The sequence below is a fragment of the Aulonocara sp. 'chitande type north' Nkhata Bay genome, linkage group LG4 (assembly GCF_057382095.1).
Source record: "Aulonocara sp. 'chitande type north' Nkhata Bay isolate Kocher_YH1m ecotype deep benthic linkage group LG4, A_spYH_male_GT1.1, whole genome shotgun sequence".
NCBI lineage: Eukaryota > Metazoa > Chordata > Actinopteri > Cichliformes > Cichlidae > Aulonocara > Aulonocara sp. 'chitande type north' Nkhata Bay.
In genome coordinates, this window is record NC_141347.1 from 35,950,797 (window position 1) to 35,965,101 (window position 14,305).

At 44.7% G+C, this 14,305-nt stretch overlaps 1 protein-coding gene across 1 annotated transcript; it reads left to right on the forward strand.

Annotated features, from left to right (window-relative positions):
• Nucleotides 1–426: 426 nt before the first annotated feature.
• pigq (phosphatidylinositol glycan anchor biosynthesis, class Q) lies at nucleotides 427–13,816 on the forward strand. Its single transcript, XM_086290194.1, has 14 exons — nucleotides 427–517; nucleotides 1,566–1,756; nucleotides 1,947–2,133; nucleotides 2,511–2,674; nucleotides 2,810–3,006; nucleotides 3,954–4,085; nucleotides 4,192–4,312; nucleotides 5,099–5,225; nucleotides 5,349–5,502; nucleotides 8,553–8,664; nucleotides 9,609–9,689; nucleotides 9,947–10,061; nucleotides 10,156–10,217; nucleotides 12,467–13,816. The coding sequence occupies exons 2-14, from the start codon at nucleotides 1,604–1,606 to the stop codon at nucleotides 12,617–12,619; spliced, it is 1,758 nt and encodes a 585-aa protein (XP_086146320.1). The 5' UTR covers nucleotides 427–517; nucleotides 1,566–1,603; the 3' UTR covers nucleotides 12,620–13,816.
• Nucleotides 13,817–14,305: the final 489 nt, after the last annotated feature.

Here is a 14,305-nt window from a genome sequence, read left to right on the forward strand (position 1 = left end):
GTGGCCAATGCTGAAGCCTGTGAACGTGGTAAAATTCAATTTTGAAGCAAACGTAATAAATTCAGTGTAAACTGGAATTATGAGTAAGGAGAACTACATGTTGACTTTAACTGCATATTTTATTGTTCTGGGATGTTTTGGGTTGAAACGTTTCCCCTTAAGGATCAATACCTTCATTCAGACATTACAATTCAGAAAATCCTGATCAAACTATTAGCATAAAACAACAAGGAATGTAAACTAATATAGTGACTTTTCAAAATAACATTATTAATATTCTCTATTGAAAGAGTTCCCTTTCAAATAAAAAAAAACTTTGGTAAAAAAAAAATATGTGAGACTTTTAATTCTTTCAAAAACTGAAATCTAATCGCAGTAAGAGGAACGCAGCACAGTCATTAACGCGTGTTTCTCTCCGGAGCGTTTTATCGCACGGACTATCAACAACGAAGATGGCGCCGACGGTTTGCACGTAGCTGCAGAGGGAAGGTGAACTCTTGTTGTCGTGTTAAACAAGGTAAAAGTTGCATTTTTAACACTCGTGTCTCGTCTCCGCAGTGATGTTAGACACTTTGACCTTTCCGTTGTTTGTTCGAGCTTCAGTTCATTGATTTTAAAACGCTTTTAACGAAAAATAATGAAAAATGCGAAGAACTTTAAGGTGGTTGTCAGGTGGGGGACATGATAAACCAGCAGGTTGGGGTGTCACTCTTCTCTTTGACGTGATGGGTAATTTCTTTATGTTCCCGCGGTTACTCTGTAATAACACTGCAGATAAAACTGCAGCTGACCGGCTTCGTGGTCTCGGAAATCAATGTCATCCCTGCCCCAGGCTTCCTGTTGTGCTCCAATCGGGTTTCTGATTGAAGGGCAAAAAATGAGGACAGCCGTCTCTAACCCTGTTCCATTCTGTTGCCGAACTCCATTCAAAAAATGGAAGATTGAGTGGTTTTCCTGTCGTAGCACTTAAATGGAAACGCGGGGATATTTTTCATTAATAAGGACTTCTTTGTCCCCTCGGCGGGTAGTTCGTACTTGGTTACTGTTACTCTTGTGTATATATACACACATACAGTGTGTTGTACACATAGATTAGACCTGTTCCTAAATGAGGAGAAGTATTCCGTGAATGTGTCCCACTGAAAACAGGTCCAGACTTATTCCATGTCTGGGAAACTGAGCCTTGATGCCATGCTGGGCTTCATGTCAGGAAAGCACCAGTAGAATAGAGGTTAGAGAGAAGAGGCTTTAAAACCTTTTTAAGACACTGGCTGAAACTTTTTTAAAGGCTTTTCCTCAACGCTTTACTTTTACCGCCATCTTTGCTGTTGTAAAATGTTCACATAAATTTTATTTCAGAATTCTTTGATTTCCAAGTTGGACTTTTGTAATATCTGCTGCTGGCAGTGAGTTTTCCAGGGTTAGACGAGTGTCTCCAACCAAGGTGTGGACACCAATGAGGGACCTGCACGCGCTAATCAGCACGCGTATCTGTGATGAAGGATTTCTCCGTCAGGGCGGTAACTGAAGTTAAAGTTTACCTCTGCTTGTTTTATTTCTCTCAGATCATCAGAGCTGCTGGACTCTGAGCCACAGTGCAGTCATGGTGCTGAAGATTTTCTTCCCACAGTGCTGTAACCGGGCGGAGAGCGGGCTGCTGGTGGGCCGCTGGATCTCTGGTCATGACTCAGCCGTGGTGCTGGCGGTCATTCACTACCCCTTCATCCCCGGGCAGGTCAAACAGTACATCCAGCAGGTTGGTGATTATAAAGAGGGAGCTGAGTCTTTGTAGGGCACAAGTTGTCCAATAGGTGTCACCTTTGACTTTTGAATTAAACACAATGCAGAGGAAAACTTTTAGTCAGGTTGCAGATGATCAGATGAATCCATTCAGCAACGTGAGCCAGACGTCAGTCCCTCAGCCGTCCTCTGTGTTCGTCTCTAAGATGCAGGCCCAGAGCGGGGTGGAGCTGACGGTACTCGGCTCCTGGAGTTTGCCTAAAGAGGGTCAGGAGAGCATGGAGAGCTTCCTCAGGGACCTCAGCACCATTTTCCCCCAGCAGCGCTGGCTCCAGGTCAGTCGCCAAATGGGAAAGATGGGCTTCATCTGTGAGGTCGTCAACCGGAACCAAAGTAAGATCCTCAGACTGGAATCTGCTTCCTCCTTGGCTTTTCTTTTCCATACTTTTTTTTTTTATTCTGGACTGTGCTAGAGTAGCTTTGCATGATTCTCAGCTCAAAATAATCCTCATTTATCTTAAACAGGTGCAGGCATTGGCGCAGCCTAGCAGTTCATCCTGTCTGAACTAAGCTGCTTTAGCTCCTCCCACTCTTTTAAGCCTGCTGACCCTGGAATGATAGTTCTCCTTTTTCACAGCTGTCTTTCATTTTTTTATCTGACAGTTTGTTTCTGTTTTTAAGATTATTTTTCTTTTCTGTTTTTAAATGTCCAATAAAATGTCCTTCATTTAATTTGAAAGTTTCTGTGCTCTGATTTGAATAACTTTCAGATGGGCAAGAAACTCAGCAGGAAGCAAAAAAGCAAAATGATGAGGAGGAGGAGAAGGTGATCTTTGTCCACTATGAGCAGAGGAAGGTGATGCTGTCGCAGCTCCACCCCACTGAGAGTGGAGATCCTGACCTCGACACCGAGCCGCCGTCTGAGCTGAAACAGGTAGAGAGGAGAAAAAAACTGTGATGTCTCCGTGCTGGTGCAAAGCTCTCAAATCAGCTCCTCCACCAACATGCGTCCAATCCCTGATGTGGGCAGCTGGTGATCTCTCACATGCTCCTCCTCTTCCTGTTGCAGGTGTTCCAGACGGTAGCGCGCAGCCAGCCTCTGTTCTTCCTGGATCGCTACGATGACGGGCCGCTGAAGTCGACGCACTGGCAGTCTGAAGGCCGGGAGGCCAGCATCATCGTGGAGCTGCTTAAACAGGCCTCAGTGCCGCTGTGTGTGCTCATCAGCTGGCTGCTCGCCTTGTGGACGTGGCTCTGCAGCATCCGGTAAGAGGAAGAGAGCTACAGCTGAGAGATAATTTTATATACTGATCAATGTGCTGATTGTTTTATCGCTGGTTGTCCTCCCCCGGCTGGAAACTGCACAAAACATCCTGTTAATTCATGATGAATAAACCACAAACTATAATCCTGCCGTGCCTTCTTTCACCATTTCAGTTTCTGCACGAGAAGATTCTTGTTCAGTGTTTTTCACTTTGCGTGTTTTAATTTCAGTGAGTTTATTCATTTTAAAAAATGAAATAAAAAACACTCATTTCAAGCAATCTGCTCAAGTCCTGTTTGTGCAAAAGACTAAAATCCTCTAAAAAAATCAAAGCACGGATTAAGTTCGAGGTAGTTACACTTTATTACATCTCAGCGTTTGGGTGTGTTTAATCTGTTAATAAAGACTGATAGAAAAGCTGTATAGTAGATCGATGCACAGGCCTCCCTCTCCACCTCCTCCAACACTTCTGTGAGGAGCTTTAAGATCCTTCCAAGCTAGCAGAGAAGGAGCAGCTATCGAGCAGCTTCTGGCTCTGCTGCAGGACCTCACCCACTCTGATATGCCCAAAATGCCTCAGCTTTGAGGCAGCCAGGAGGCATCGAGTCAGATGCTGCACAACCCCAGCTGGCTCCTTTTAATGTGGAGGTGCAGCATCATTACGCTCATTTCTGCTGCTTGTATCCTCAGACTCACTCTGTTGGTCTCATGGTCAGAACGTAGCTCAGCCGGTGAATCGACAGCTTTGCTTTCAAACTCGGCTCTCTGTTCACCTCCACAGACTTGGAGTAATGCAAAGCTGGATAAAAACTATTTTTTGAATTGAAGAAGCGACGTACTTTTCCTGCTTCCTTCTTTGTTTTGCTCTTATTTATTAGTCCAACATTTATTGTAAGAAAGTCCCGACCGCGGCTGTAAAGCTCTAAGCTGCCTCTTCTGTTTCATGCAGGATCTTCAGTCTTTACCCGCTGCGCTTCCTGTCCAGTAAACTGTCCACATGTGTCCAGATCAGCTACAGGACCGAACACATGAGGACGCTGAGCTCGCCCAAACCAGCCATCGAGCATAAGCAGTTCATGAGGTGGGCGTCTGGTGAAGAAATGGAGCTTCACCTGGTTTGTACTGAAACTGTTGCTGAAACCGAGCCGACTGTAACGCCGCGTCTCCGCTTTGATGTCTGTCGGCAGGAAAGGCAACATCCTGGTGTCGTTCCTGGTGGACGTGGGGCTCGGCGTCCTGCTCATGTCGTGGCTCTACAGAGACGACCACATCGCCACGCTGGCTAACATGCTGATGCCTGCAGCTGATGTAAGTTATTGCTCTGTGGAGATTTTTGCTGTGTGCAAGTGTGAGGGACCAGCTGAGTAATGCTGGAGCTGAATGAATGTCCTCGATTCGCAGACTGGTCTTTGTTTTACAGGTTCATGGTCGTGTCTTTGATGTAGAATCGCCATCATGACATATGAGCTTGGTTTTGTTTTTGCAGTTCACTGTTGGAAAAAGCAGCTCTGCATGATTCATTGTTTAAAAAAAGGATCCATGTGTACCTCATGCTGGCCTTCATGCAGCCCTCCTGTCTCACACAAGCTGTTTTAGTTCGTGTCTCTTTAAAACACCAACTTTATTTTGATTGGCCAACTTCCAGAAGCCTGCTGAGGGGCACAGCCCAATGACCTGTGCTGCCTGCACTTCATGAGCATCTTTTGCCAGCAAGAGACGGATCGAAGGAGCATAATCAGACATTACTGCTGCTTCATCCAGGAGACAAAAAGCAGTTTAGAGGATGCTGCGCACCGGATCGGAAAAACGTGAAAAAGTTTAGCTTTAATAATTTCAGCTTGTTGCTTTATAGAAACTCCAGGTTTGAAAACAAAAACAGTCTCTTGATAAGTGAACTAATGATGCTCAGACATGTGTTTGGATCATGTTGTGGAAACAGCCTGAAGCCACAAAAACTCTTCATGTTATAAATGTAGAGACTTCAGCGCCCTGCGCAGCGCCGACAGGCCTCATTAAGTCGCTAATAACCGGCTGGATTTGGTGTAATTTCAGCTTCTGTTCTTCTGTCATTAAACTCCTGCGCTTCCTCCTCAGCATGTGGCTAAAGAGCTGGAGGAGCTGCTGCAGTGGCTGATGGGAGCTCCAGCCGGGCTGAAGATGAACCGGGCCCTGGACCAGGTTCTGGGCCGCTTCTTCCTGTACCACATACACCTCTGGATCAGTGAGTATCAGGAGGTTTTCTGCAGTGTTGAGATTTCCTTTAATTTGTTTAAATCTTTTTCACGCTAAAGTGACACAAAAGCTTGTGCTGACTCTCACTGTGCTGCTTGGTCTCTCCATCCAGGCTACATCCACCTGATGTCTCCATTCATCGAGGGGATCCTGTGGTACGGAGGTCTGTCGGCCTGCCTTGGCCTGACCTTTGCCCTCTCGCTGCTGTCAGACATGGTGGCCCTGCTCACCTTCCACATCTACTGCTTCTACGTCTACGGAGCCAGGTATGTCTTAGAAACGGCCAGCTTTTACTCCGCTATGAAGCAAAGCTCATTCTGATCGGTGAAGGCAACAAGGCCTGGAGCATGAGGCTGACAGATGTGCACAGTGTCTGTGTGAAGGTGAAGCTGCTGATTTCTTCAAGCTGTGAGGAGAGAATGAGATTGTGGGTGTCAGGGTTAGAGAGCGAGGATGGTGAGGAAGTGAAACTGATGCTCCTCCACCTCAACAGGAGCCATTTGAGGTGTTAATGGGAGGAAGCCCTGGGACAGACCCAGGACTCTCCGCAGAGATTAGTCTTCTCTGCTGGGTTTGAGGACGAGTCTGCCTCTGGACCTGGATGAGTGGACTGTTTAGGACTTCTTTTAGTTTTCATCTCACCACCTTATTGAATAAGCACGCGGTAAAGCTTTGTGAGAGGAGGTACTTCTGATAACCTGCAGGGGGCAGTGCTTTCAAATCTTTTCCTTCCTCTGTGCATCTAGAAAAAACTTCTTGGTAGAAAATGGCCCGAGAATGGTCTAGAAATGAGAATTTATTAATAATGAAATAATCGACCGGACTGAGGTGATGGAGGCCAAATTGGTGGGTTTTAAGATCATATTTGGGACGTTTGCTAAAAGCAGTTCATTCAAAAAGAAACTATTTAAAATCTTACACATAAAAACTTTTACACAGCCGGTAAATTTACTATAAAATACCTTTTGGACAATAGTGAAAACTGAAAGATGAAGATGAGAGCATCATAATTCATTTCTGCAGCCGCTCACAAAAGAACCAAATCTGACTTGCAGGATGTTTTGTTTGACGTCACGGTTACATAACAGGGTTGGACATTTGGAAGAGCCTCGCCTAAGCTGGTGCACGCTCTGCTCTGCAGGCCTGTTTGCTTTAGATGTTCACACTCGCACTGTGCTGCTGAACAGAGTCATTGTTGACTGTGAGAAGATGGTGAAGATTCAGAGGAGGGTCCAAACCATGAGAGAGAGATGAAGGTGAAACGTGACCCTTCAGTATGAACGTGCCATCAGTAATGGTCTCAGTGGAAGGGCGGCCGTCAAGAAGCCATTGCCAAGGAAAACTGTGAGGAAAGGCTGAGGTATGGAAATTACACAAGAACTGGACTGAAAATCTGTGACGGGGCATCAGTGATGGACATGTGGGCTGCAGTTTAACCAGCGGTGTTGACGATTATGAACTGACAGTGATGCCAACACACCTGTGGGACACCACCAGTCGTGGATCAGCCTCCTCAGAGCCGGACCTCAGACTTACTGAAGCAGCGTGAGATCGTCCTGACAGAGAACAGAACAAGAGGCAGAAACATCCAAAGAGCTTTGAACGTCCTCCACGAAGGCTGGAGAACTGAGGCTACTTAAACTAATGACAGAGAGTTTCCTCAGACTTCAGGCTGTGATGAAGATTAAAGGTGGTCATAATAATAAATATTAACTTATTCTGTTTAATTTTCTAATGTATTTCTTTGTGTTTGCACACGTTTCAGTTAATCCCTGCAACTGTTCCACATTTCACTAACAAATATAAAGAAATGAGGGTGCCTTAAGATTTTTGCACAACACTTTGTTGCAAAATATTCTAATATAATCAATTAATTGGTTTTCAGATGAATTTATTGTCTTTGAACAAAGTACAATGAAAGGAAGCGAGAATAAGGAATACAAATGTATTAAAATATCCTCAGAAAATATACAAGCACATGAATATATAAATATATTAGTATTAGTATTATCAGGGGCGAGTTCGTGGTTCTGTTGATGCTTCTTATCAGGCAGCGGTGGCTCCAAATGTCCTCCAGGAAGGGTGGTGGGAACCTGGTGATGGTTTCGGTGGTGCTGATGGAGCAGCAGTGGGAGGACGGGCTGTTTTTGTTTGAGAACCCTGAAGAAGTCGAGCCTCTGCTGGGCCTTCTTCATGTCTGGGTGCTGAGGGCCCCTTCCATGCAGCATCATGCATGGATCAGATTTGGGGCATTCTTACTTTCATGATGAGTTTTTTGGTTCTGGAAGATTTTAGGGTCAAGTTAAATTCTGGTACCACCCTGGCAGCCTTTATTTAGCGCTTCTTACCATTTAAAAGTGACAGCATGCTTGCATCCCTGTAACACCACACTGCAGATGAACCGATGACTCTGTCATACGTCCTCTCAGGCTGCTGCTGTCAAACTCAAACTAAGCAAACATCTGGTTTGGAGATGACACTCTTTACAATATTTTGTGCACAAGCGTGTGAAACTGAAACTTCTGCAGCAGGAAATGTTGCTGCCTTCAGTAGGTCAGCCAGTAACTGCAGAGCATCACAGGACTAATGAGTATTTCTTCTTAATCTTTAACCTGAAGACGTGTTCAGCTGCAGAAACAGCACGTCATCGCTGCTGAATCCCGTTTGAGGATTAAAAGATGAGCTCGATGACATTTAAATCTTAATTTTCTTAAATCTTGGTTCTGTTCTGTCAGCTCTCAGGTACACTCACCTGCTTTGGCTTTAACAGGAGAAATGAGGTCTGTTAGTCTGCCGTGTGGTGTGACGGGAGTCTGAGTGCTGTCGTGAAGGATTGACTAAATTATGTATTTGCTCTAAAGATAGCAGTGCCTCGCCCCGTGGTGCACAGTGAAATATTACCCATTTTCCTCCTCACATATTTATGCTCCGCCGGCTCTTCGCTTTGAGAGCTTTTTGCCTGAGTTTTTTTTATTATTATTAAATCTGCGCGCCCGGGTCTAAAAATATCTCCTGCCGTGAACACAGCTCGGCTCTGCAGAGGATGAAAGTCGAAGAAGCTTCGCTGTGCTTCAAACGGAAAGCTTCTCTGTCTCTCTTAGTCTTTGTCAAACAGACTGAGTGTGTCATTAATGACTGCTCCTATTACAGCCGTGGTGCTTTTTCTGTGACTACACTTGAAATGATTTGTCAGTGCTGCTGCGCATAAAGCTGGTGGTTTACCAGCTGAACAGGCCTCTGCAGAGCTCTTCTATGAAACCTGTCTTTGTGTCAGATATCTACCTGTTCACTCATCACCTGTTTGTGTCTCTGTCAGGCTGTACTGTCTGAAGATCTATGGGCTCTCGTCGCTCTGGAGGCTCTTCAGAGGGAAGAAGTGGAACGTCCTGCGGCAGAGAGTGGACTCCTGCTCCTATGACGTGGACCAGGTAACCCACAAACACCTGTGAGAATAAACAGGTAGAGATCCATGAATTCAACATCTACATTTGTAGAGACAAAGAGTCTCTACAAATGTAGATGAGAGTCAAATCTTATTTAAAAACTGCTAAAAAAAATGGTACATTTATCCCAAAATGAGGATTCGGAAGCTGTTTTCCTCACTATATGTATATCTGAGCACCACTGATGTCAGTTTGATTTATACAGCTCCATTTCACAACAACACTTTATAAGATAAAGAACCTTAAATATTGGTGAGAAGACGCCGTCAATCAGACGATCCCCTGTGAGAGGCTCTTGGCGAGGGTGGGGAGGAAAAACTCCCTTTTAACAGGAAGAACCTCCAGCAGAACCAGGATCAGGGAGGCAAAGAAATCAAAGAAAGATGTTTGTTACCGCGTCGAGAACGGTGAATGCATCGTCCTCCACTCAACTTTAGGAGCTGTGAATGAGCTCTGCAGCATGATTGGCTCATGGTTCCAGGCTCAGCTGCTGATTGGCTCTTTAAAGGCATTCATAGATTTCTACTGAGCAGTCTTTAAATGGGAGCATCACATCTGGGTTTCTTGCACTTATTCCTGATTTTGCTTGTTCTGTGCTCGACTCTGGTGTAAAATGTTCTGAATAAACAAACGTAATTTGATTTATTTGGTTGCGCATTAATTTCCTACTGTGAAGAGGAGACACGCCCCCTCTTAGAGGGACGTTTGTCAGCGATTGGATGCTGAGACTGATCTGAAACCTCATCACAGGAGCTTCAAACCCAAACTAACTCAAGAGCTTTAATACCAAGATTTTTACATTTATTTAAAAAATGAATTATCATGAGGAAGAGGAGGCATCGAGAGCCTCAGACTCAACATAATCTTCATCAGTTCTTAGAGATGCAGAGAATTTTCTCTGAGTGTTGTTGTGTTTGTGCTTCTTCCAGCTCTTCATCGGGACGCTGCTCTTCACCATCCTGCTGTTCCTGCTGCCCACCACCGCCCTCTACTACCTGGTCTTCACTCTGGTACGCCTTCACTTCACCTGCCGCCTACTGGTGATGGTCAGAGGGGCCGATGGCGCGATATGGCAGCCTCGCCTCTGTCAGTCTGCCACAGGGCAGCTGTGGCTACAACCGTAGCTGCCTCCACCAGTGTGTGAATGTGACAGTGAATGAATAGTGGCGTTGTAAAGCGCTTTGGGTGTCTCGAAAAGCGCTATATAAATCCAATCCATTATTTTGTTTGTTTCTTTTTGACTCCCGGGTCTCGTTGTGTCGTGCAGCTCCGGCTCGTGGTGGTGCTGTTCCAGGGCGTCCTCCACCTCAGCGTGGACTTCATCAACTCCTTCCCGCTGTTTGCCATGGGCCTCCGCCTCTTCAGACCCTACAGACTGGCAGGTACGCTTTACTGAACCGTCTTTATAAAGCCTTTAAATAACTGCGTGGGGGAGGTGTGCAGGTTTTCATCGTGAGGCTTTGTGCACGTTTTCAGAAGGTGTAAAGTTCCAGGTGCTGTGTGAGGAGCCGGGCACCGCCCTTCACCTGCTGATGGAGGTAAGAGGTCACACAGGTCTTCATTGTCTTACCACGCAGATTTAAACATGGAGGCACCTCATTGGCTGCTACAAGGAAGCCTCTTTGTGTTCAAATCATCACAGCTGGATGAAATTTCCATGATCATCCAGCTGTTTGCTTGTTTTAAATGCTAAATACTTAGTTTGTTACATTTGAGGCCAAATTATTTTTCTTGACTGCACAGCAACTTTATTATTGGTCACATTAAAAATTCACCCAAAGGCTCCAGCAGGACACAATCTACTACAATCTACTACAACTTCAGGTAAACTACTGACTTTTTAAACACGGGGGCCCCGCAGGGATGTGTGCTGAGCCCCCTCCTCTTCACTCTGCTGACCCATGACTGCACCCCATCATACAGCTCCAACCTCTTCATCAAGTTTGCGGACGACACAACGGTGGTGGGTCTCATTAGCAACAGGGATGAGACCGACTACAGAAGTGAGGTGAGACGCCTGGCCACGTGGTGTGCTGACAACAATCTCTCTCTGAATGTGGAGAAGACGAAGGAGATTGTTGTGGACTTCAGGAGAATGCTCACCCAACATGCTCCTCTGACCATTGACGGAGCGTCTGTGGAGAGAGTGAGCAGCACCAAGTTCTTGGGTGTGCACATCACAGAGGATCTCTCCTGGACGTACAACACCACAGCACTGGCCAAGAAATCACAGCAGCGTCTCTTCTTTCTCCGCAAACTAAGAAGAGCAGGAGCACCAGCCCCCATCATGTACACTTTCTACAGAGGCACCATCGAGAGCATCCTGTCGAGCTGCATCACTGTGTGGTTTGGAGCCTGCAATGCGTCCTGTCATAGAACCCTCCAACGCATAGTGAGAGCTGCAGAGAGGATCATTGGTGTCTCTCTCCCCTCCCTCCAGGACATTTACAGCACCCGTCTCACTAAAAAAGCCCTTTGCATAGCGGCTGATCCCACACACCCAATGCAAAGCTTCTTCAAGCTGCTGCCGTCGGGGAGGAGACTGCGGAGTCTCCAGGCCAGGACCAGCAGGCTGAAGGACAGCTTCATCCATCAGGCTGTCAGGAAGCTTAACTCCCTCCCGATTCTGCCCCCTCTCCCCTCTCTCCTCCACGGTCTCACTGAACTCTGTCACACACACACAAACACACACACTCTCTGACTCACTCACTGGCCTGCACCAGTTACCAGTCACTTTGTGGAGCATTGGACTGCCATTACCTCATAAGACTTTGTTGTTACACTTTCTCTTACCATACATTACCAAATCTCCATTTGCACTATTTGCCTATTTGCACTACTCTGCCTGGTTTACACTCAATGTCACTTACCCATTATATTGTATATTATATAGCTTTCTTGTTATATGTAAAATTGTATTTATTTAAATTTTTACTTTTTAATTATTTTAATTGCATTTTTTAATCACTTTTATATTTAAATATATTTAAATGTTCATTTGCTATTTATCTAGGGAGTGAAGAGTAACGCAATTTCTATTCTCCGTATGTCCTGTACATGTGGCAGAATCGACAAATAAAGTTGACTTTGACTTTGACTTTGACTTTGACTTCCTCTAAAAACAGGAAGAGGAAGACGGGGCTATAAACACACATGACAGGTGAGAACAATCTGGGCGAGGCGGACGATCAAAAAAAAAAAAAAAGGAAGTAAAATTAACACAAGACACTGAAAGAAAAATGGAAAACAGGAAATAAACATAAGCCAGCCAACGCTGGAGAAAACTAACATGATGGAGCTGCAGAGAGAAACAGAAAAGGGTGGAGGCCGGACCTCGCTGGAGGGCGAGCAGCAGCAGAGCCTGACGGCTGGTCCTGAGGAGACGTCTGACAGGTTTGGTGCAGGAACAGATGCTGAGGTCACATCTGGTGGTTGAGGAACAGGAAAACTCAGACTTGGCACGCCGCTGTGATCCAGGAACTCAGGAGGGGAAATATCAGATGAAGCTCAATAAAAAACAAAAGAACCAAAAACTTACAGACTACAACACTTAAGTAAATAAAACTGACACTTAATGAGACGGTTAACGTGTTTATATCTGCTGTAAAGTTTAACGTGGGAGCCCACGGGGACCGACTCACTGCTGGCGCCTCTAGTGGACTTTATAAGAACTGCAGGTGCATTTGTTTTGTTTGTACCTTACTTCATACCTCAGCGTGCTAATAATGTGTCATCAGTGTGTGCTCCTCCTGACAGTAAGCCATTATTTTGATGCTTTCTTCCTCAGATAAACCCTCTGAAGTGCAGCACTGTGGTGCAGCTGTACCGCACCCCGACATACAGCTGCTACCCCAGAGACTCATGGGCCGCTCTGGTCAAGAAGCTGTTTGTCGGGGAGCTGATTTATCCCTGGAGACACAAAAGCACCAAGGTTGACTGAGAGAGAGCCAGAAATGCGATGGAGGAAGAGGAGAGACGAGAGAGCGGGGGAAAGGGAAGAGACTGAATAAATAAAGAGATGGAAACGGACAGGAAAAAGACAGACGACCTTCGGGAGATGCTTTTATATTTGATGGGAAGAGCGTCACAGAGAACATCGCCTGAAGCTGCCGACTCATCGCGTCTACAGCTTTCTGCTCAGCCTGAAGGTGGATGATGAATATTTGAGCTCACACGGATACCAGAAACAGGACAACCAGCAAATAGTCACGTCCTGCTGGTGTTGGTTTAAGAGCTGTGGGTATAAAAACACTCGAGGAAGCTCTTTCACTCTTTCAGAGTAAAATTCAACTAACCTGATCGTTCCTTTGACTTTACAGATTTACATTTTTATTTGTCATTATAAAAGACTTTATGTTTAAGGAAGAACAACAAAACTGGACCAAAACAACTCCTGTACGAGCTGTGATCAGCCATAAAAAGTAACAAACACACGTCTAATTCTCTGTTTGGTTTTTGTACAGTCACTTAAAATAAAGTTCCCCCTCCAAACTGTAGAACCACTTTAGCAGCAACTAAACTTGAGGAAATTTAAATTAAAGGTGTTCTTTCATCAGTCTCACATCACTGTGGAGGACTTTTGGACAGACGTGTGCCACAGCTGCCCTGGTTAATCCACCAGCATGCACCAAGGCTTCAATCAAAGTCATGTTTTTAATGAGAAAATCTAAATATTGTTCTCTTGTGTTTATGGCGAGTGGTACATTTGTAAAGCACCTTAAAGGAGCTTTTTAAGAATGACCTGATCTTGTTGTTTTGTGTTAACGTGAGTAAAACTGTGGAGCCGTAAACTGTTCGCCTTCAGTGCAGACACACAAACTCGATCAAATGACTCTTTATATTAACCAACTGCACTGAATATGTTAATAGCTGGAATCTTTAATCCTTAAATAATTGTAACCAGAAAAAATGTTTTTTTTATTTTGATGTCTTTTACGTGTCTGTTTTTAACCTGAGAGCGATTTAGTCTAAATGAAATAATGAATGTTCTTCTTCCACTCACTGACTCTGCACGTCTGTTACAGCCGTGAAGTCTGATTTTTGTCGTTCATTTTAAATGTAATGTGCCTGTTTTGTTATGTCTGATCAAACCTTTTGACTAAATTCAGCTTTTCATTAAACGTTGGGGAAAATCCAGGATTCTGAGCACGTCCTTCCTCCTCTGGTGTTCATGCTGAGTCAGCTGGAACATCACAACATATTTTTATTGTTTTCAAACAATAAACAATGGAAAGTTTAGAAAAATAAGGTGAAAAATTATTATATCATTACATACAGTGTATATGAGTGGCAACCAAACAGCAGAGAGACTTTATACTAATGAATGTTAACTCAGCTGACATCGTTAATGTGGCACGTACTGATGATGTCATCACTGCTGCTGTCTTTGTGCTTAAATACCTCGTGGGGGAAAAAAAGACTGCTGAGGTAAAGAGAGAGTTTTATTTAAATGTCATTTCCATTATGACACTTATGCTGAAGTTTGACGTGGATACACACATGCTGGTTATTTTCTATCAGGTCCTCGAAATTTCTTCTTATTGTATTTTGAACATGTAAAAATAACAACACAAAGAGGGAAAAAAAGCACAAACAAACAATTAAATAATAATAAAGATGCTAATGA